We start from the raw sequence: 23012 nt of genomic DNA, 5'->3' as shown, positions 1-23012 counted from the left end.
AAGTCCACCACATATGAAAAAAAGTTGCATCTTGTTGTCCACACCTCCAGCACTTGGATTCATAATTCTCATAAATGCGAGACATAGTTGCAGGATCCATGTGCCATCTATAAAACATTTTATAAAAATTCTCACGTAGATTTTGAGCTTGTGTAAATTTCACATTTCTCACCCATATCAACTCCCAGGTATCCATAGAAATTGTTTCTCCTATATTTTGAGCCCATTTAATCATACAATCTTTAACTAGCTCGGTTTCTGAATCCAATTCTAATAAAACATTATATATCCTTCTGATATGTCCTTTAGCATCATCCCTTACTTGTTTCAGAAAATTCCCATCTTCCATAAAAAAAAGCAGTTTTTTTATCAATTCGCCATCTCTCTTGAATTTGTCTATACACAAGCCAGGAAAAGTCTGGATTTTTCTGTTTCAAAAGTTCTATTGATTTGAGGCACCAATCACCACTACCAAAAAAAACCCACCACCCTTGACGTTAAAAGAATGAATGACATTTGTGGCAAGATTTAAAAGCAATGCTATGTTCCTGCTGTTCAATTCAGCCTACCGTTTCAAGGGCCAGGAATAAAAGCAGGCTTGGTTATTAAGGAAAGGAGAGCAGGAGGAAAATGCTGAAAGGCAAACAACTGGCAATGAATAAAAGTGGAATGAAATGGCGAAAGGACCATACAATGGCAAGAAGGAAATTAAAACTAGATCTCAAAAAGTCGATAATGATAGTACATATTGCATAAGTGAGAACATAGGTACTGTATACGGTAAGATAAAATCATAAAGGTCAGGGAGGGAGATTAGGGAAAGGTCAAAACAGTCGAGATGGCAGCCCACAACCATGCCATCAAAACCACATTTATTGGGATATACATTAAAAAGAGCAAGACTTCAATGGTATGATTGCAGCCGCCATCTTGCCTTTTTTGACTCCCTCCCTGCAGTCACTCCTGACAAAGATAGCACATAGAATTTTTAGGATGGTTAAAGTAGGTTAACATCCTGTAGGTTAGATGGAAATAGAAATGTACAATGTATCATTGTAAAATAATAAGCTGAAGCACTACTTACAGAAAGAAAAACTCTGTGTGTGTGTGTGTGTGTGTGTGTGTGTGTGTGTGTATCTGTGTTTTTATAATAAACCCAGTTTTCGTTAAGGAAATCACTTGTGCACCATTTGAATCTGCCATCACTAAAGCTATGCCATCCTGACATCAAAAAAGATTGTCCGGCTTTTTAAATCAAGATTTAGGCAATGCTACATTTTGGGTGACACTTAATCTTGTGTTCCTGAATTAATTAAAGCACCAGCCCCAGTGGTGGGATTCAAATATGTGAATAACCGGTTCTTTGTGTGGATGTTGCTTCCAGAAGTCCATTCTGGGCCTGGGCAACAAAAAATTAGCTACTGGTTCTGCCGAAGGGGTGCGAACCGGCTGAATCCCACCACTGAGCAGCCCCCAACTTTTTGGGAACCAGGAACAGGTTCTGTGGAGAGAGGCTTTTCCGTGGACCGCGGGGGCCATGGTTTCATGCACTGTCTGTGTCCCACATGTGTGCAGATGGGGCTTCACTTGTTTTCACGGACCGGATTCTGACAGGTGCTGGTCCATGGCCTGGGGGTTGGGGACCCCTGAATTAAAGGTTTTGCATTCACACAACAGTTGGAGCTGTAAAATCACCATGTAGGATTGGTTAGCAGAAACACACCAGTCTCAAATGTTGCTGGTTCAGGGTGTTTGGCAAACATAACCAAACTTTATGCAACATTTTTCACTGGCTGAAAACTGAAAACAGATGAAGCAATCTGATATACAGTTAGAAATCCTTTTAATAGATTCCACACTGGATATTTTTCTTGGATTCAGACAGTCGTGTTTAAATACCACTGAAGAAAGGCAAGACTTGCTGTAATAACAATTAGGCCCACTTACAAATGCCTTTCTGAAATTGTAATTGGAGGGTTAAAAACTGAGTGGATTATTTTTCTGAATATCACCAAGAGGAGGAGAAATTAAGCAACATTTTTCAAGGGTAGAAACAGTTTTATGAGTAAATTTCTTCCAGATGTTTCCCCTTGGGATTTAAGTGATTTGATTTAGATTTAAATTAGATTAAGGTTTAAGAATGGAACAATTATTATACATTAGAGAGTAGGCTATTCACAAATGGATTTTGCCTTCCAGCTCTCTCTCAAATCGACTCACTCTTGAGAATTTCACAGAAATGCTTTTCAGAGAGTCCTTCATAAAATTAAATGAAATCTGCCAGAAAAGCAAGCAGGAGATTTTCTCCACCACCTCCCATGAATAAAACACAAGTGTGTCACCACTGCTCCCCAACCACCACCCTGGTGTGTTGTCAAGGACATTAAGAACATGCTGTGCAAAAGGTGTTTTTTTTTAATCTTTGGCAACACTGAAGTGGCCTTCTGCAATTTCCTTGAAAGTAGGGGAAATCACCTGCCATGGCATGGACATTCTTTTTAAAGGATATGTTTCCCGGCAATTTGTGTTACACAATTTGTGCTCCAATCAACACAAGCTTCCTGGTGAGCTTTGGACTTTTCCCACCCTACCTGTGATTTAAAGCAGCTGCCAACAGACACCGGAGGCCAGAGTGAAAAGGTGAGAAATGGAGGATGACCAGATGGCTGAAGATCCTGTCTTGGTATCACCAAGCCAGCTGTAAGTGTTTTGATTGGGCAGGGTTTCTTATTGTACTTCTTTGTATAAGAGAGATGGGGATCAGAAACCACACTGTGTGTGTGTGTGTGTGTGTGTGTGTGTGTGTGTGTGTTTCAGTGTGATTGAAAGTGAGAAATTAGTAAATCACAGGGAACTAATTAATTAAGCAGAATTGGAGATGCCAAGGACAGGAGAATAGAATAGAATAGAATAGAATAGAATAGAATAGAATAGAATAGAATAGAATAGAGTTGGAAGGGATCTTGGAGGTCTTCTAGTCCAACCCCCTGCTTGAGCAGGAGACCATATACCATTGTAGACAAGTGGCTGTCCAGTTTCTTTTTAAAACCCTCCAATGATGGAACAACCACAACTTCTGAAGGCAAGGCATTTCACTGGTTAATTGTTCTCACTGTTGGGAAATTTCTCGTTAGTTTTAGGCTGCGTCTCTCCTTGATTAGTTTCCATCCGTTGTTTCCTGTCTTGCCTTCTGGTGCTTTAGAAAAGAGTTTGACCCCCTCAACTTGTGAATGCAGGATCCAATCCAGGTCAGTTACTGGAACCACAGGTTTAGTCTTCTTACCTTTCAGACTCATGCTGGAGTTCATCCTTGGGGAACTTCTCTCCACTGGAATGATGGGCTCGGAAGACTAAACTTCTGGCCCTGGTGACTGACCAAGATTGGATCCTGCAACTTTATCCAGCGGGTTGGACTTGATGACCTCCAAGGTCCCTTCCAACATTATTATTATTATTATTATTATTATTATTATTATTATTATTATTATTATTATTATTATTATTATTATTATTATTATTATTATTATTATTATTATTACTACTACTACTACTACTACTACTACTACTACTACTACTACTACTATTATTATTATTATTATTATTACTATTATTATTATTATTATTATCCTGGGATGCATACTATTGGCTTTCATCCGTGAACTTCTGAATGCTGGGCAGGTTGTCTCTGCTATGGACTTGTGAACCTATTTGATCAATGGCCAAAGCTTCCAAAGAACAATCTTGGGGGAGTGATTTTAATAATAATTTTTAGTAGCAGCTCTTTGAAATCTCAGATAAACAACATTTTTCCCATGGTGATGTCAGAATTCCTCTAGCATAGTCATAACAATATATGATTCCTCCCCAAGCTATTATCTTACACATTATTATTATTATTATTATTATTATTATTATTATTATTATTATTATTATTATTATTATTATTATTATTATTATTATTTAATTTCTATACCGCCCTTCTCCCGCAGGACTCAGGGCGGTGCACAGCATATTAAAACAGATATACATATCAATAAAAATAAAAACCCCTCTAAAACCAAATTAAAACCAAATATTCGAAGCTGTGTTCCAATTAAAATTATACCTAAAATCGTCCCTAAATAAAATCCTCCTTAGGTCAGGCCCGCTTGCTGGAAAAGCCATGAAATGGCTGTATCCATGTAATATTATAATGGTATTAATACAATTAAAAACCATACAAAATCATACCTTTCTTGCAGTGGTGGGATTCAACCGGTTCGCACAGGTTTGGCAGAACCGGTAGCCACATTTTGCTGAGTTCAGAGGACCGGCTGAATGAACACTGCTTCCAGAAGTCCGTTCTAGGCCTCAGAGACCTGGAGGCCTCCCAGGCCTAGAACAGCCCCCCAGAAGTGCATGGATGCCACTTCCAGAAGTTCGTTATAGGCCTCAGAGGCCTGGAAGAGGCCTCCCAGGTCTAGAACAACCGATCGGAAATGCATGGATGCCACTTCTGGAAGTTTGTTCTAGGCCTCGGAGGGCCAGGCCTGCATTAAATAAGAGAACCAGTTGTTCAGCTATTTGAATCCCGCCACTGCTTTCTTGGAAACAAAATTAGCAAGGTCTTACTTTATGATAGGACAGGAGAATTCATGTCCTTGCCAGGAAATCAGGTCTGATTTACAGTATTTACTGTAAAGCTTTGAAAAGTTTCTAGATATGGTCTGTTGATCTGAGTACAGGTAGTCCTTGACTTATAACAGTTCATTTAGTGATTCTTCAAATGGTTACAACAGCATTGAAAAAAATTACTTATGACCATTTCCCACACTTAACAACTGTTGCAGCATCTCTGTAGTCACATGGTAAAAATTCAGACACTTGGCAATTGACTCATATTTATGACGGTGTCCCGGGGTCATGTGATCACCTTTTGTGACCTTCTGACAAGTAAAGTCAATGGAGAAGCTAGATTCACTTAGCAACCAGGTTATTAACAACTGTAGTAATTCACTTAACAACTGTGGCAAGAAAGGTCGTAAAATGGGGCAAAATTCACTTAACTGTCCTGCTTAGCAACAGACATGTTGGGCTCAGTTGTGGTCATAAGTAGAGTAGTTACCTGTAGTTTCAGAGGCTTTTATTTGCTCACCCTCATTCTTTGGATGGCTTTCAAATTTCTTTATTTCATGATGACTTTGCTGTTACTCAACAACTGTGAGGAAATAAAGGTGCAATTGTTTTTTTTTGCTTCCAATCTGAAAATGCCTCTGGAAGGAATTCCTTTATAGAGTCTTGCTCTGAACTAGAATAGGTGTTTGCAAGTCATGAAAGGTAATAGTAGTAGTGGTGTAGTAGTAATATTAATAATAATAATAATAATAATAATAATAAAGTTGGAAGGGACCTTGGAGGTCATCTAGTCCACCCCCTGCTCAGGCAGGAAACCCTATACCATTTCGGACAAATGGGTGTCCAGTCTCTTCTTAAAAACTTCCAGTGTTGGAGCATTCACCGCTTCTGGAGGCAGGTTGTTCCACTGGTTAATTGTTCTGTCAGGAAGTTTCTCCTTAGTTCCAGGTTGCTTCTCTCTTTGATTAGTTTCCATCTGTTGCTTCTTGTCCTGCCGTCAGGCGCCTTGGAGAATAGCTTGACTCCCTCTTCTTTGTGGCAGCCCCTGAGATATTGGAACACTGCTATCATGTCCCCCCTCTGTCCTTCTCTTCGTTAAACTAGACTAATACCCAATTCCAGCAACCGTTCTTTATATGTTTTAGTCTCCAGTCCCCTAATTATCTTTGTTGAAAATCTCTGGAAAGAAAAGTAGGATTTTGTCCCTGGAGATGTTCGCTTGGCACCCTACATGCACGAACATCTTGTAAAATTGTTGTTTTCCTTTGGACAAAAAGTAGAAACGATTTCTTCTCCACCCAAAAGGATGAGAAGGGCTGAAAAATTGTGCAAAAGAGATGCTGCCTAGCACTGATAGAGGTGATGGGCCTTGGGGCTGTCTCTCAGTAGGTAGATAGAATCTATTTTCTTGGTATCTGTTATAAGAACAAGTTGTTGAATCAGACAAAAAAGTGTGCTGAGCTTACCATTCTTGTGTCTATGTACGCAAAGACACAACCCTTCAATCCAGAGGTAAGAGGCTAAGCTGCTATCAGAAATGCCACACATCAGAATAAACTAAATAGCAACTGAATAGCTAAATGAAATAGTGCTAATAAATGCATTCTACTCTCTGTTCACTGGAAGAATATGCAGGTTGACCTTGGGATAGGTGTTATCATCTATTACTTTTTGCCTCGAGAATCAAGGTTCTTCTGAGCTATAAATGCTGTTTTATAACAGTTGGAAGCAAATCCTGACCTCCACCGGTCCAGAGATCAAGACAAAAGTATGAATACTGTTTAAAGTAAAACCGGTCTGAATATTGAAAACGAGGAGATAGAGTGAAACAGCATAAAAGCCAGTGCAGCTTTTTAAAGATCAAAGAAGAAAGTGGAGTCCTCAAATTGTATCATGTTACTATATAGACATAGGACACACACTTAGTCCCCTTATCAATCTCAAAAATCACAATTTTTGAGCATGATAGCAATAGCAATAGCACTTAGACTTATATACCGCTTCACAGTGCTTTACAGCCCTCTCTAAGCAGTTTATAGAGTCAGCATATTGCCCCCAACAATCTGGGTCCTCATTTTACCGACCTCGAAGGATGGAAGGCTGAGTCAACCTTGATCCAATGAGAATCAAACTGCTGGCAGGTCTAATTCTGCCAATTAGCCTGCAATATTGGGTTCTAACCATTGCACCACCATGCTGCAGTGGTGGCTCCACCCCGTGAAACATCATCCCTGCGGGGATAAGATTGACTCTCACTTAAGACACCCTGTCACAAGGTCCTGAAGCTATTGTAAGGTACACAAGAAATGTACATGTTATAATTTTTCATTTCTGTTAAAAAGGAATAGGCTTATAGAGGCACGTAGCTAAGGTATTTATAGGAAAGGAGATATAGTAAGATGGAGGAATAGAGAGAAACTATATACACTGACTTAAAGCATACTTTTAGAATAGTGCACACTATTGCAGAATAGCGTATAGCTTATGAATAACATACTATTCATTTATATAAGGTTTATTCTTTATAAAAACTGCCCAGAGTTAGTATTTTAAAGTATAACTATGAACTAAAGGCAGCCATGTTTAACGGAAGCATGAACTCTGGTACACACGTAACTTCTAGCTGAAATGCAGGCACTCTTATAGATAAACAAGGGAAAACCTAAATCTTTTATAATTGCAATTATCCAGTTTGGGTAACAGTTCATCTTGTAGATAAGGCTATAACCTTAATTAGCAAAATGTTACAAATCATGCCACAGACAAGGAAGGGAAGCTAAGATAGGAACAAAAGGGGCTTTTGATCTAATAATTGGCGGATTTGGTCATTGTAATGGTTGCTAGGCTGTTGGAAAAGCATGTGACCAATTGAAATCTATCAACAGTTGGAAGGATGTTTTGTTTTCCAAAGCCCTTGGAGTTGAATTTTTACTCCTCACACTATGGTTGTGTCAACAGGCCTGGGGACCCCAGAGTGATATAGAGCAGCTTTCCCTAATCTTTCCAGTTTGGCAACCCAGCACAGGGGGGGGGAAAGAGGGGATGGTTTTGTGTGAGGGGCAGGCACGTGCGTGCACAGTTTCATTTATGTGAGCGGCATGAGGCTGCGAGCAATGGCATGAGTGGAGCTGTGAGAACTGGTGCCCACTATTCGCACAAGTGTGGCTGCGAACACACATGTGTGCATGCCAGCCCACCACTCACATGTCCTGGTTGCGAATAGGCCACAGCCCGATAGCAGGCCACAGTCTACAGGTTGGGGACCCCTGATCTGATTGTTGTCAGTGGCTGATCTGATTGTCAGTGGCTGATCTGATTATTATCAGCAGGGGGTGGGGGTTTAATTCGGTTTTGTCCTGGGGTTTTATCTTTATAAGTTGTCTGGAGTCAATATGAGTGAGTTGGATGGCCATATAAATAAATTTTCCTTGTCTCTTGAAAAATGTCTGAGCCTAGAATGTCCTTTATAGACAGCAGGCCTATCGCATAAATACACCTCCATTTAGTTCAATGGTAACACAACAACACAGATCTGCCAGGCCCCAGTTTGTAGATGCAGAACAAATTGAAATCTTATCTTTGCAGGCTTTGTTTAAGATTGGGTTCATACAACATATGTAAGGCAGTATGCTAGTTTGTGGTTAAGGGGATTGTACAAACTCAGCCCTGACTAGTTTCCTTTTGCTTCGCTTCGTTTCTTGTCTCTTTTCTTTTTTGTGCTTTGAAGTCACACTCCTGACAACTGCCTGGACTAGTTCTGGCAGTTTTCTTGGCAATGTTTCAGAATTGGTTTGACATGCTCAAATTGTTCCCTGCCCTGCACTTCCACACCCTCGCCTATAGTTCTCAAAATAGAAGTCCTGCAAGAAAAGGCCAAGAGCCAAAATACACTAATGGCTACTGTGAAGAAAAAACACAAAAGCTGCCAACAAGCAGGAAATTGTGATTCAGAAACAATCAGCTGCTCTGCCACGTCTCCTTGGATGTGCTTTGATGCCTAGTTATTGTGCCAACATGAAAAAAAAGGAGCTTATTTTTCTTCTTCTTTAAGTATAACATAAGCCCAAGCCAAGGGCATCTGAGATGCCTTCATTACATGGTTTCTAAATCTGTGTGTCCTGCCTGTCAATTGTCATCACTGATTTTAAAGCAAAGAGGATGTGTAAGGATGTGGGCTTAAAAATAGGTTAGGCAAACCACAGCTCTGCAGCCGGATGGGATGGATTGCAACTTGTATTTCAGGCAAGCGGCAGCCATGCTGGCTGAGAATGATGGGAATTATGTCCAGAGAGCACTAGAATACAGACAGTCCTCGACTTACCACGATTCATTTAGTGACCATTTGAAGTTACAACAGCACTGGGAAAAATCGACAAATGACCAGTCCTCACACTTATGACCACTGCAGTATCCACGTGATCAAAATTTGGATGCTTGGCAACTGGCATGTATTTATGACGATTGCAACATCCCAGGTCAGGTGATCAACATTTGCAGTTTTCCCATATGGCTTCCACCAAGCAAAATCAATGGGGGAAAATTGGATTTGCTTAACAGCTGTGTGATTAACAACTGCAGGGACTTGTTTAGCAATTGTCGTAACGCTGGTCGTGATTCACTTAACAACTGGCTTTCTTAGCGATGGAATTCTGATTCCACTTGTATTCAAAAGGTGAGGAGTACCTTTAGATGAGGCTGTACTACAATATGTGAAAATCTAAGTTGCACATTAAGTGTTGCTCTCATCTGTGTGCACATCACCTACACCGGTGTGCTTAGAAACAAGGTGCATTCACTGATTTCTGTCTTTGAAACCTTGGAGTAGACATATGAATCCTGAAAGATTTCAAGTTCAGAGAAATCTGACATGTATTGTAAATGCAGCTTTCTAAAACAAAAGTAGAATAGAATAGAATAGAATAGAATAGAATAGAATAGAATAGAATAGAATAGAATAGAAGGGACCTTGATGGTCTTCTAGTCCAGCCCCCCACTCAAGCAGGAGAACCTATAGTCTCTTCTTAAAAATCCCAAGTGATGGAGCGCCCACGATTTCTGGAGGCAAGCTGTTCCACTGGTTGATTGTCCTCACTGTCAGGAAGTTTCTCCTTAATTCCAGGTTGCTTCTGTCCTTGATCAGTTTCCAACCATTGTGTCTCATCCTTCCCTCTGGTGCTCTGGTGAACGTGACTCGCTCTTCCTTGTGGCAGTGCCTCAGATACTGGAATACTGCTATCATGTCTCCCCTATTTCTTCTTTTCTTTAGACTAGCCAAACCCAAATTCCAGCTAAATTGAGATTCTTCTTAGTTACTCTCAATATCAGAAACATTTACAGAGGTCTGGATTCTTGTCTGGTGCTCTCTGAGGTTGGTTGTTTTCTTCCAGATGTTTTATTACCCAACTAGGTAACATCAGCAGAGCTAGGAGAAAGCAGGATTTACTCTATGTTTATATACCAGTGGCTTGTCCACCAGTGTTGGTGGGAATATTCTTAGTAGTTCCTTGATTAGGCTGTGGTTTACTGTCTGACTGTTTGTCTGAGTTGGTAGTTCCTTGGTTGTTTACCGCTTGTTTGATTGTTGGTCTAGTGTTAATCTTGGTGCTCTGTTTGTGTTCATGTCAGAAGCACCTACAAAGCTAACCAAAGGGTGCCTCTGAATTGAAAGGATTTGCCGGTGACAGCACCATTGTCCAAGGGATGCCCAATTGTCAAACATAATGCAATCTTCCAGGGAGGCTCCTTTCACGTCCCCCAAACTTGGTGTTAATCTCTGCTTATCTGGATGTTGATTGCTGGAGAAGAGGCATTTTGATCTTTTTGTTCCCTTTTTAGTTTTTTGACTGCCTTTTTTGAATGATGGTGTTTATTGCCGATTGATGGCTGATTTACGAGAGTGCCAGGCTTCCAAGAATTCTCTAGTGTCTTTGGACTTTGCTTGGTCTAGGATGGTCACAGTTTCCCAGTTGAAACTATGGTGAAGTCTGTCCATGTGTTTTGCAATTAAGAAGATGTAATTGTGCCTTCTGATTGCTAGTTGTGTTCATGGATGCTCTGACAGTCTCCTGCCTCTTTGTCCTATATAGTGGCTGTTACACTGTGTGTTGTAAGATTACACTGTGTGTTGTAAGATTTACACTGTGTGTTGTAAGATTACTTCTATTTTTTCTTCTGAGCGGTTGGGTCTTTTGGTTTACTTAGGATGTTTTGGAGAGCTATCGTTACTTTGAATGCTAAAGTGATGCCATGTGGTTGTAATAGTCTGTTGGTTGTTTCAGAGATGTTTGTGATGTATGGCAGTGTTATCCTTTTCATAGCTTGTGTTGATTGTGCTGTGGGTTGAGTGGTTAGGCACTTTTTGATGAAATTGCACAGATGTCCATTTTGTTGGAAGATGTTGCAGAAATGATCTGATTCATTTTCCTGATTCCTGATTTCCTGATTCATTTTCCTAATGTTCAGGGTTGCTGCAGTATATCTGCAGTTTCAAATGGGATGTAGGTGACCTTAAGGAAGGGGTTACCAACCTGTAAGCTGCGACCCACTACCAGGAGGTGGCCTATTTGCAACCGGGCCATGTGAGTGGTGGGCCTGTGCGCGCACACACACAACCCAACTCGTGTGAGCGGTGGGCGCTGGCACTCACAGCCCTGCCCATATTGCCGTTCACACAAATGAAGTTGTGTGTCTGTGTGTGCACATGTGCTGCCTACCCCTCACACAAAACCATCTCCTCTTTCCCCCCCTCGCCCCCCCAACCTGAAAACGCTGCCTTAAAGGTTTCCCAAGAAAAGCTAAAAAAAGTTAAAGCAGCAGTTACAACTGAAGGGGTTTCAGGTGGGGTTCTGGTGGGGTTTCAAAGTCATGAGTGTCATCTTGAATTTTTTGGACTCTCCTTTGTGGACATTTCTGAAAGGCAAGGCATAGGATTAGCTTCCTGTCAAGCACAGAGAAAATCAGGAAGTCCAGGCAGTTCAAATGAATATAAAGATTTATTGCAAGCTTAAGCTCTCTACAAGAATCTGAACTACTAACGGTCACAGCAAACTGGTGGTAGATAAGAGTCAATGGAATTCAAGGTGGGCTGGACTGAGCTCTCTTGTGGATGCGAAGGGATTGTAGACTGATGACACGCTTGACCCCTCCTCCGCGCTCTGCCTGATCCTCTCCTATACTTCCTTTGCTTTGCTCCAGTGAGCTATCTCTGAGGTTTTGTGGCAATGGGCAGCGTTTGGCTTCAGAGTTTAATGATTGTGGTCTGGAATGCAGATTCTTGAAATGCCTCTTCAAATCCAGAAGCCAATATCTGAGCCAGTTTGATCTAGTGGTTAAGGCACCAGGCTAGAAACTGGGAGACCACGAGTTCTAGTTCTGCCTTAGCCATGACAGCCTGCTGGGTTTCAGCCCAGTTCTCCTCACAGGGCTCTTGTTGGAGGGAAAAATAGGAGGAGGAAGATGACATGTTGACCACATTGAATTATTTGTAAAAAATGATAAAGGTGGGATATAAAATAATAAAATAAAAAATAAAATAAAATAAAATAAAATAAAATAAAATAATAAAATAAAATAAAATAAAATAAAATAAAATAAAATAAAATAATAATAAAATAAAATAAAATAATAAAATAAAATAAAATAAAATAAAATAAAATAAAATAAAATAAAATAAATAATAAAATAAAATAAAATAAAATAAAATAAAATAAAATAAAATAATAAATAAAATAAAATAAAATAAAATAAAATAAAATAAAATAAAATAAAATAAAATAAAATAAAATAATAAAATAAAATATAAAAATAATCCGAACTCAAAGTAAGATTCATATAATAAGTCTCACTGAGGGACTGTATTAATATACAGCAAGCTCAGCTCTTTACTCTGTTACTTGTCCTAGCTCAGTGTTTCTCAGCCTTGGCAACTTTAAAGTTCTGTGGACTTCAATTCCCAGAATTCCTCAGCCGGCCATCTTCAAGTTGTCAAGATTGAGAATGAAATCAACATTATTTGCCAGCCTATGTTGAAAAATAATATTAAAATCCCATCAAACAATTTTAAGAGGTGGTAGCAACAGCAAATGTGTTAATTTGAATTATTAATTCAGTAAATATTGATAAATATAAAAGTGGGAAAGTTCTAAAAGAAAAAGGTTTAAGAGACACTGGTTATATTGACACCTATAAAGATAATTTTCCTCGGTTGTTTTTGTACTATGCTATAATTTTTAAAAATCATATCGCTGGCTATAGAAATTAAATAAATGAATAAATAATAAATATAAGAAAATAGAGTGCTTCATGTTTTCAATTTCACAGTACCAACATTTCACAGCTCAACAGTAGAAAACCCATCCCTTGAATCCACTCCAGCTGCTAAAGTCCTGCTCCCTACCTAAAATAATTTTCTCAGCTGATCCCTGGGATCTATAGAAGCAAAGCTCTTCACCAAATGCCAGGTTCCTTATTTTTGGAATAGTCTGCTTCCTCATCAGATCGAACCAATCTTTCACCTTTAATGAAGCTGGATAATCACACTGATTCAGCCTAGCCTACCTCGCAGGATTATCGTTCTAGTGGGGGGGGGGAGAGAGAAAATGGGAAGAGGAAGCGCCATATGTGCCACCGGGAGCCTTGAAAGGAAATATATGCTAATAAATTTAATTAAGAAATAAATCAGATGCCCGACCTGGATATGCGTTTAGGTCAGTGATTCTCAACCTGTGGGTTGGGACCCCATTTGGGGTCGATTGACCATTTCATGGGGGTCGCCAAGCAAGGCTGTCCGCCATTTTTTTGTCCGCCATTTTTTTTGTCTGCCATTTTTTCCCCCTTTTCTGGCGGGTGCCTTACCTCCCTTGGGCTGGGCCAGCTGGTGGTCGGCCTGGTCCGTCTCTGCCGCTTGCCAGCTACGCCTCGGCCGGCGCAGGGGGCAGAACCACGCATGCGCGGTGCTCCCGGGCAGGGAAAGTCCTCGACTTACAACTGGTTGGGTAGTCCTTGACTTATGACCGGTTTAGTCCTCGACTTACGACCGGTTTAGTCCTCGACTTACGACCGGTTGGGGTCGCGGCATTAAAAAGGTTGAGAACCACTGGTTTAGGTCGAAGCTAGCCTTCCTTTAAACTTCTTCTAAACCACCAGGGGGCGTCATAGTCCTTAGCAGTCGCCGTTTCCTTTCGGCCAATCCGGAGTCACTCCGGTGGATTTTCACGATTCCGCATCGCTCTCCTGCTTCCCGAAGGCTGAGCTCGATTTTCGGGCGAGACGCAGCCGAGCGACGGTGCCCGTCAGTCCTCCCGCGAGCTGCGAGGGGCGCAAGATCCTCGCCCGCATTTTGGCGGAGTTCAAGAAGTTTTCCCCCGGCGGCGGCGCATCAGCCACGGAGGGAGGAAAAGGGGAGAAGATCGGACGGTCCGGAAAAGGGGAGGAGAAGATCGGACGGTCCGGAGCAAAGCCAGAGGCTGCCCCATCCGACCCGCCTGTCTCCCGGGTACCGGCTCCGCGCGCCAGTCGCGCCGGCTGGGCCGAACATCCAGGATGGCGAAGCTGGGAATGGCCCTGCGCAGCAACAGCCTCACCTTGCCCGAAATCAGGTACCCCCGCCGCGTCCCCCTTCCCGGGCATCCCGGTCCTGCGCCCTACATGCGAGCCAGCCCTCGCCCCGGCCCGTTTCCAGTCTCGCGTGGCTGTCCTGGCAAAGGATCAACCCCCCCCTCCCCAATGTTAAGCCAACCCAACCCTGAGAAATTAAGCCAAGCTTAATTTCCTGCCCCACCTGCCCCCAGCAAGCTAACCAGGTTTATTCTGCTCCCCTGGGGTTTCAATCCAAACAAGACCCCTTGAGACCCTTTCGCTATAGACTTCGGAGGAGCGCCCTCCAACTTAAGCTCCCCAATTAAAAGAAACTCTTACTACTGAACCCCTGTGGTCCGATCCACTCATCCCAGCAAATTTATCCTGTTTTTTTGGCACCCACAAAGTAGGAAAGGAAAAATCCCGCTTGTTTCATTCCCACAAGGAGGCGCCGCTTATTATAGTTGGTCTCACAATTACAGTGTTCCCCCCTTTTTTAAAAACAGATAGTTCAAGAGTATTTTTCCCCAGCAGGCATTTTTTTGGGGGGGAGAGGGCATTTTGAGGTTATAAATAAGTTTCTTTTTACTTTGCTAAGTGGTGGTTTCATTTTCTGTTCTGTTTTTTTTTAACTTTAATGCCTTTCAGAAGTAGTTAGATATAGCTCCCTCTAGCGGAGATTGAAGCCTGATACCTACGTGGAGATATGCATGTAGTTCTCTTGACAACAGAACAGAAGCGGTGTGTAATTGCTGTCTTCTGGATTTGTAACCAGAATATAAAATGTATATGCCTCCCGATTCTTAGCCACTCTGGATAGTTTATAAATGACATCAAATACAAAAACAAGACAATAATATCAACAAGGAACAAAAAAAAGTGTAGAAAGGAAGCAGTGGTTTGCAATTGTCATATTCTGGATTTTCATTTTTTTGGGGGGGGGATTTCCCACTCTGAGACCTGGGATTTCCTGGCATCCCATCCAGGTATTAGCCAAGCCTAACCCAGCTTAGCTTAGTCAATATCAGCAATGTTTTGTGTTGCACTGCCTCTTCAGTTATTACAGTATTGTTGTTGTTGTTAGTTGCGAAGTTGTGTCCGACCCATCGCGACCCCATGGACAACGTTCCTCCAGGCCTTCCTGTCCTCTACCATCTTCTGGAGTCCATTGAAGCTCACGCCTACTGCTTCAGTGACTCCATCCAGCCACCTTATTCTCTGTCATCCCCTTCTTTTATTGCCCTCAATCTTTCCCAGCATTAGGTCCTTCTCCAGTGAGTCCTTCCTTCTCATTAGGTGGCCAAAGTACTTAAGTTTCAACTTCAGGATCTGGCCTTCTAAAGAGCAGTCAGGGTTGATCTCCTCTAGGACTGACCGGTTTGATCGCCTTGTAGTCCAGGGGACTCGCAGGAGTCTTCTCCAGCACTATAGTTCAAAGGCCTCGATTCTTTTGTGCTCAGCCTTTCTTATGGTCCAACTTTCACAGCCATACATTGCAACTGGGAAAACCATAGCCTTGACTATTGTTTGACCACGTCCAGTTTGCCTTGATTCATGGATCTTACATTCCAAGTTCCTATGGAGAAAAGATCTTTACAGCATTGGACTTTCCTTTCACCACCAGATGCATCCACAGCTGAGCGTCCTTTTGGCTTTGGCCCAGTCGCTTCACTCTTTCTGGTGCTACTAGTACTCGCCCTCTGCTCTTCCCCAGTAGCATATTGGACACCTTCTGATCTGAGGGGCTCATCTTCCGGCGTCATATCTTTTTGCCTTTTGGTACTGTCCATGGGGTTTTCATGGCAAAGATACTGGAGTGAGTTGCCATTTCCTTCTCCAGTGGATCACATTTTGTCAGAACTCTCTGCTATGACCTGTCCGTCTTGGGTGGCCCTGCACGGCATAGCTCATAGCTTCATTGAGTTACGCAAGCCCCTTCGCCACGACAAGGCAGTAATCCATGAAGGAATACAGTATTATGGTTATCTTCAATCTTTATTTTATGATTATTGACGGTGATGTTATCCATTCAGTCAAGTCTGATTGTTGGCGATTTTATGGGCCAGGTCTCTTCACATTTTCCGATCTTGCACTATTTCTTTGATTATTTTTTTTCTGCGCTCTGTCTGGTGTCAGCTTTGATAGTGTCCAGCCACTATGTTTTTTGACAACTCGGTTTCCCTTTACCGCTAATTCTTCCAAACATAATTGGACTTCCCGGTTATGGGAATTAACTCCAGTGAATTCTTCCCATGTGACATGGACAAAGTAAGTGAGATAATTATTACGGTAAATATATAGGCCTCCTGACTCCCAATGACTTTAGGTGGTATACAAATGATTTAAAACATAAAAAAGACAATAGAAATAACAACCAACAATAAAAGGTTGGAGATGAGAGAATAACAAACTGGCTGGAATTTTGAAGTTCATAGTTATTTCTTTGTTTGCATCATGCCTTCATTATGTTTACAAATAACTCAAGGTAGTGAATGTATCCAACACACCCTCCTCCTTCTATTTTCCTGACCACAACAACCCTGTGAGGTGTGTTGGCCTGCGAGAAAGTGACTGGCCCAAATTCACCCAGCTGGTTTTCATGCCTAAGGCAGAACTAGAACTCAGAGTCTCCTGGTTTCTAGCCTGTTGCCTTAACCATTAGAACAAACTTATCTCTTCTGTTTTTTAAAAAATAATTTCTGAATTGTGTTTCTTGTTTGGCCTCATAGCTGGATGGAAAAGGCAAACAAAATGAAAGAATTTATTTCATTCACAAGTTGTACCCATCACTATTTTTTTTTGAAAAAAATATAAGTTTCTGTTGTACTTAGAAATTTTGTTAAAATTTCAAGGATAGCTCATGGCATTTTAATTTATTGGAGTTACATAAGTCAAATGAGTCTCCCTGTTCCTTGCCCAGCAGCTTCATCCCTCGACCACCTTGCTTCTGGGGCTGAGAGGGAGGGGCTGGCCCAAAGTCACCCAGGGAGCTTCTGTGGCTGAGGGAGACTCGAACCCAAGCCATTCCGCCTGCTTTTAGCCCACCAGATTCACACACACTAACTCACTGAATTAGATAATCCTTTAGTTTAAGCCAGGGGTCTTCAAACTTGGCCCTTTTATGACTTGTGGACTTCAACTCCCAGAATTCCTCAGCCAGGCACACTTGCTGAGGAATTCTGGGAGTTGAAGTCCACAAGTCATAAAAGGGCCAAGTTTGGAGACCCCTGGTTTAAGCCATTAGAGCAGTGTTTCTCAGTCTTTGCAACTCTAAACTATGTGGACTTCAACTCCCAGAATTCTGCATGCTACCTGGAGATTTCTGGGAATTGAAGACCGCATCTCTTAAAGTTGAAAAACATTGCATTAGGGGTTTCCCATTCAACCACAAACCACTTTTTGCTATGTGTGTTTTAATTTTGGATCATAATAGTTATCTGTGCAATTTTATATGCATGCTTACATGCATATTTGGAGGCAATGTGCATGGGCATATAAAGTCTGACTTTTTATTAGTTCCCTAGCGTGGGATGCTTGGAGCTTGCAAAAAATTGAGGAGCACTGACAAGTCAGAGCCTGTATCACCACACATAGCCCCAGATGGAAAAAATGATAGCAGGTATTAAATCCCAGTTCTCAGAGTTTTCAGCTTTCACTAAAGAAAATTACTCATAACTCTGTTGTTTCAGTACTTTTTTACTCAGAGAGTTATTATTTATTCAGCACAACTGCTCTGCAGGAAATTCAGCTTACAGAATTCTATTTCATCAGGAAAAAAATACCAGGCTGACTGGAAAAAAGTGGTTTAATCTGATTTAAAATATAGATAGTCCTCAATCACAATTGGCCCCAAAAATTCTATTGCTAAGCAAGACAGTTGTTAAGTTGCCTCATTTTATGTCCTTTTTTGCCATAGTTGTTAAGTGAATCTGGCTTCCCCATTGATTTTGGTTGTCAGAAGGTTGTAAAAGGGGATCACATGATCCCAGGACACTGCAACCGTCACAAATATGAGACAATTGCCATGAGGATGCTGCAATGGTCATAAATGTGAAAAATGATCATTACTTTTTTCAGTGCTGTTGGAACTTGGAACAGTCACTAAACTGTTAAGTTGAGGACTACCTATATTGATTGATTGATTGATTGAATATATAACTTGAAATGTATGGATTTATTTTATATGTAGGTGTTTTGTTTTCTTAAGCTGAGAAACCACAAATATGCATACACACTCTCTAGACACAGCTTAGTTTCTCCTGATAGGCTCAGAAGTAGAAAAGTCAAGATTGATGATTATATGGATATAATCATGTAAGGGTCTTTTTTGTGGGGGTCATTAATGAAGGAGTGAGGTGCTTCTGTCATGTTTTGTGTAATATTTTTCTGTAATATTTTTTGAGTTCGTATTCTCCACGTCTAACCCAGATTGGCTTTTCAAGATCAAACAAGATCATTTAGAGATTTTCTTCCGTTGAGCTTTGGAAATTAGAATCTGGTTACCATAAGCCTTCCTCAGTGTGGTAACCACCCCAAGGAGGCTGGGGATTATGCTGGTTGAAATCCATTATATTTTAAGGGTACCAGATTGGAGAGAGTACAACAAACTTATTTAAACCTTTCAGGTGCATCAGAGGATCCAACTACTCTGCTGTTTGTTTGTTTTGTGTGTCTGTGAGTGTGGCTTTCTCCTTTTATTTTCTTCCACAACAATAATCCTATGAGGTAAATGGCTGAAAAAGAATGAGAGGTCAAAAGTCATTCCATTCATGAAATGGACTCTTTTGATTTGCCTGTTTTGTGAAAAAAGCTTGCTATCAATTTTTTAAAAATCAAAATGCTGCATTTAAAATCAGAATCGTAGAGTCCTTAGCAAAAATAGTTTTCGGTTCCACAGAAAGATAGCAGCAAAAGCAATCACATCCTTTTTTCACTTTTTTTCCCCTGGAAAAATTCATGTCCTTTTTAACTTTTTAAATCAGGCCCTTTTAAAAACTAAACGAGATGAGTTTTGGAACTGTAAACATTTAAAAAATAACCTTGAATGTACAAGTGGTTGAAGCCCATAGTCATTATAGCTTAGTAACAAGAGATCGCACTAGAGCTGACATGCCCAGATTCTTTATTATACTATGTTATGCTGTGTTATCCTATGTGGTATCTATTTTTGGAGAGGTATGTGATGTCCCTGCATTGTGGAGCAAGGAGGTATCTAGCCTCCTACTGTCCTGGGTTCAGGGGAAAGAAGGTTGATGCATTATTTATATTTGAGTTCCCATTTTAGCTGCTGTCCATAATGGAAGGTTCCAACTCTTCCTGCTTATTTTGATCCTGTGCTGGAAAAACACAGTTAAACCAAGATTACCCGGATGTGTTGAGGCTGAGGTTGATTTAAATCCAGCTCTGGACAAACTGGACCTTAACTCCCATTAGGAGCCATTTGACTGGACCAGTAGCTAGGGCGGTTGGAGATGGTCGGAATGATTTCTCAATACTCTAGGACAGGGGTCTTCAAACTTGGCCCTTTTATGACTTGTGGACTTCAACTTCAATTCAGGCTGAGGAATTCTGGGAGTTGAAGTCCACAAGTCATAAAAGGGCCAAGTTTGAAGACCTCTGCTCTAGGACAATGTTTCTCAATCTTGGGGGCTTTAAGATGGGTGGACTTCAGCTCCCAGAACTCCCCAGCCAGCATGGTTTGGCTAGGGAATTCTGGGATTTGAAGTCCACCCATCATAAAGTTGCCAAGGTTGAGAAACAGTGCTCTAGGAGGAGACTAAAGTGTTTCTTTGATCAGACTTAATTGCCAAACGAGCGAGTTGGCGGAACACGGCAGCTCTGCAAATGAAGCTCGGCATCCACACCATAGCCAAACTTCCTTCGGGAACAGATCTCTTGGGGCTTGCCGGAGAATCTCAGGAATGTGAAAGCCACCCGACTGGATGGGTTTGTGTTTCAGATCCTGTTTTGTAAAGAATATCTCAAGCACTCATCCAACACTTGCAATTTCCAGTTAATGAGTATTCCATCTTCCAAATTATTCAGGGGCCGGATTTTTTTAATCCCCTTTATTTGTGTGGCATTGTTGATATATTAATGCCTGTAAGCATGGTGTGATCTTTTTATTTTTAAAAGACAACTTTTTAACATTTCATATTGATCTTTGCACCGTGAATATCTAATTGGGAAGTTCCAGCACAGGTTGTCCTTGACTTACAACCATTTATTTAGCAACTGTTGAAAGTTAACCAGCTGCACTGAAAAAGCGACCTACAAACAACTTATAGGATTTCCTACCCGAGCAGGGGGTTGGACTAGAAGACCTCCAAGCTCCCCCAATAGTCACTTCATCAAAATTTGTGCTCTTGGCAACCGGCGTATATTTACAACCGTTGCAGCATCCTGGGGTCATGTGATCATCATTTGCAACTTTCCCAGCTGGCGTCCAACAAGCAAAGTCAATGGAGGAAGCTGGATTTGCTTAACGACTGCTCGATTCACTTAAGTGCAGTGATTCGCTTAACAGACGTGGCAAAAAAGATAGTAAAATCAGGCACAACTTACTTAACAACCACTTGGGTATCAATTGAAATCCTGTTCCTACTGTAATTGTGGTCGTAAGCTCCATGCATAGAGATTCCATTTGGCTACTATGCTTATTTAGCTATCATAGTTTAATAACAATAGCAGCTGTGCTTCATATGCTCTGTTGACATTGACAATTTCAGCAGATTTGGCCTTCATAAGAATATGTAACTTAATAAAGCTAAAGGTAAAGGTTTCCCCTGTCCAGTCATATCCGGCGGTGTTCAATAGGCCAGATGAAAAATTCACCTAAACCTGATTAAAAGCAAGGCCAAAGGAAAGGAACATTCCTTCTGTGTTTAATCCCAAACAACTGGTATTTGGAAGTAGACTATTCCTGGGCATGGAAGTTCCCTAAGCTAGTTGCTGTTTTATACTTTATTGAGAGCTAAAGGCCAATGCCAAGTTGCACCCAGCAGTAGTTTTCCGTTCTTGTCATCGGCTCGGCAGCCAAGGTCTCAGGGTTTGTATTGGGGCAGGGCAACCTATGAATGCACACTTAATTGATGGAAAGATAATTGCTTTGAGTTAATGACAGGCCAATGGGAAACTGCTTGATGCAGAGGATCAAAAGCCGAGCAAAACAAAACCGAACGAGGGCAGAAAGAAGGTAAACTTTTCACTTTGCTATTTCAGCAGCACCAGCATCGTGCAATTCGGGTTTTTTAAATAGCTACCCAGGTGATGGCCTTTTAAGACTCGGTTAGGAATTCTGCTCTCTCCTTATTTAGCTCTTTTTATCATATTTCTACAGCCCTTCCCTCTTTCTTGGAGGCGCTTGTTCACAATAACATCTGAGCCTTAAGGGATCATCTGTTTAATGGGTGCAGTGGAAGCGGCTCTCTTTGGGATGATGGTGACAGGCGGTTACTCACCAGGATGACTCCGGATGAGGAATGCCGGTATCCACCTGTGGCTGGAGGTGAGGGAGGACTGAATGACACAACTGACCAAATGTTGTTGTTCTCCTAGCTGCATCCCCGACATGTCTGGAAAAAACCGAAAGAGCAAAAGGAAGATATCAGAGCAGAAAAAATCCTACAGCCTGGAAGAATTTGTTGCCGAGGGGCACCAAAATGAACGCAATGCACTTTTGACTCGGTGAGTCTGGGTAGCCCTTCCGGAGAAGATCCCTGCCAATTGAATCGGATTATAACACCCATTAATGCCAGCTACTCCTTTCTGGCTGTGGAAAAATGGGCATTGTAGTCCAGCAGTGGGTTACTGCACTGGAGGTGGGTGGGGGAGAACGTAGGATGAGTAATATGGATGATCTCTCTAGTTCAACTTGGAGAAATCTAAGTGACTGTTCACCTAGCTCACTTAATCCAGTTATTAGATTAATCCTTGCTGGATTTATGTGAGAGACAGAAAATATATACTGCTCAAAAAAATAAAGGGAACATTTTACCATGGAACTGAAGGGGTTTGTGTTCCCTTTATTTTTGTGAGCAGTATACTAATCAAAAGGCCTGAGATTACAGTCTAGATAAGCCACAGAAAAACTAATAGGGTGAAATTTCCTGGCAATAAGAACAACTAGTTAGTGGAACGGCTTGCCTTCAGAAATTGTGGGTGCTCTATCACTGGAGGTCTATGGAGATTCTCAATCATCCAAGTCATGGTTGTCCCAAAGGTGCTTTTTCAAATGGCAACTGGACTTTGTTTTTCCTTGAAGACATTTCACTTCTTATCCAAGAAGCTTCAGAACTGAAGAAGCTTGTAGGATGAGAAGCGAAACGTCTTCAAGGAAAAACAAAGTCCAGTTGCCTTTTGAAAAAGCACCTTTGGGACATCCATCACTGAGGGTTTTTAAGAAGAGATTGGACAGCCATTTGTCCAGAATCGTACAGGATCTCCTGCTTGAGCAGGAGGTTCCTCCCAACTCTGTTATTCTGTTAAAATCAGCCAAGCTTAGTGTGTTAATGTGGGGGTAACCACTGGACCTGTCGAAAGATATTGCGTGAACAAAGCTGGTTTGTTGAAACTTGCTTGGCACCTTCCACTTTTAACATGTATTCTGAAGAATTAAAGGATTTGATAAGTATTATAAATATCTATTGATCCATTTGGTTTCTACCTCTGCTTTTAGATCCAAAACATATGATGCATCTGTCTCCAAAGAGATTGAGAAGGAAACAGTTTCTGTCCAGAGAAAGGCTTCTGTCACTAATGTAAGTTTGGGATAGGTGAAGTTTCCTAGGGCTGGCCCCAATGACGATGTAATTGTCCTGATT

The 23012-nt window shown here is 41.3% G+C and overlaps 1 protein-coding gene across 2 annotated transcripts in view; it reads left to right on the top strand.

Annotated features, from left to right (window-relative positions):
* The first annotated feature begins 2629 nt into the window (after nt 1-2629).
* The window catches only part of LOC107282248 (GRAM domain-containing protein 2B), a 47317-nt gene continuing 26934 nt past the window's right edge, over nt 2630-23012 (top strand). Inside the window, exons 1-3 of one of the 2 annotated variants that reach the window (XM_015810013.1) lie at nt 2630-2700; nt 21748-21876; nt 22868-22949. In XM_015810013.1, coding sequence (XP_015665499.1) covers nt 2648-2700; nt 21748-21876; nt 22868-22949 — 264 coding nt within the window. In that variant the 5' untranslated portion in view covers nt 2630-2647. Of the gene's footprint in view, nt 2701-14049; nt 14211-21747; nt 21877-22867; nt 22950-23012 lie in introns of those variants that run through there. The other variant, XM_015810012.1, reaches the window with a different exon arrangement.

Source organism: Protobothrops mucrosquamatus, unplaced genomic scaffold (genome assembly GCF_001527695.2).
Source record: "Protobothrops mucrosquamatus isolate PMUCROS unplaced genomic scaffold, P.Mucros_1.0 scaffold6, whole genome shotgun sequence".
NCBI lineage: Eukaryota > Metazoa > Chordata > Lepidosauria > Squamata > Viperidae > Protobothrops > Protobothrops mucrosquamatus.
The sequence above is the reverse complement of the archived record's forward strand: the minus strand, read 5'-3'. Positions and strand labels throughout refer to the sequence as shown.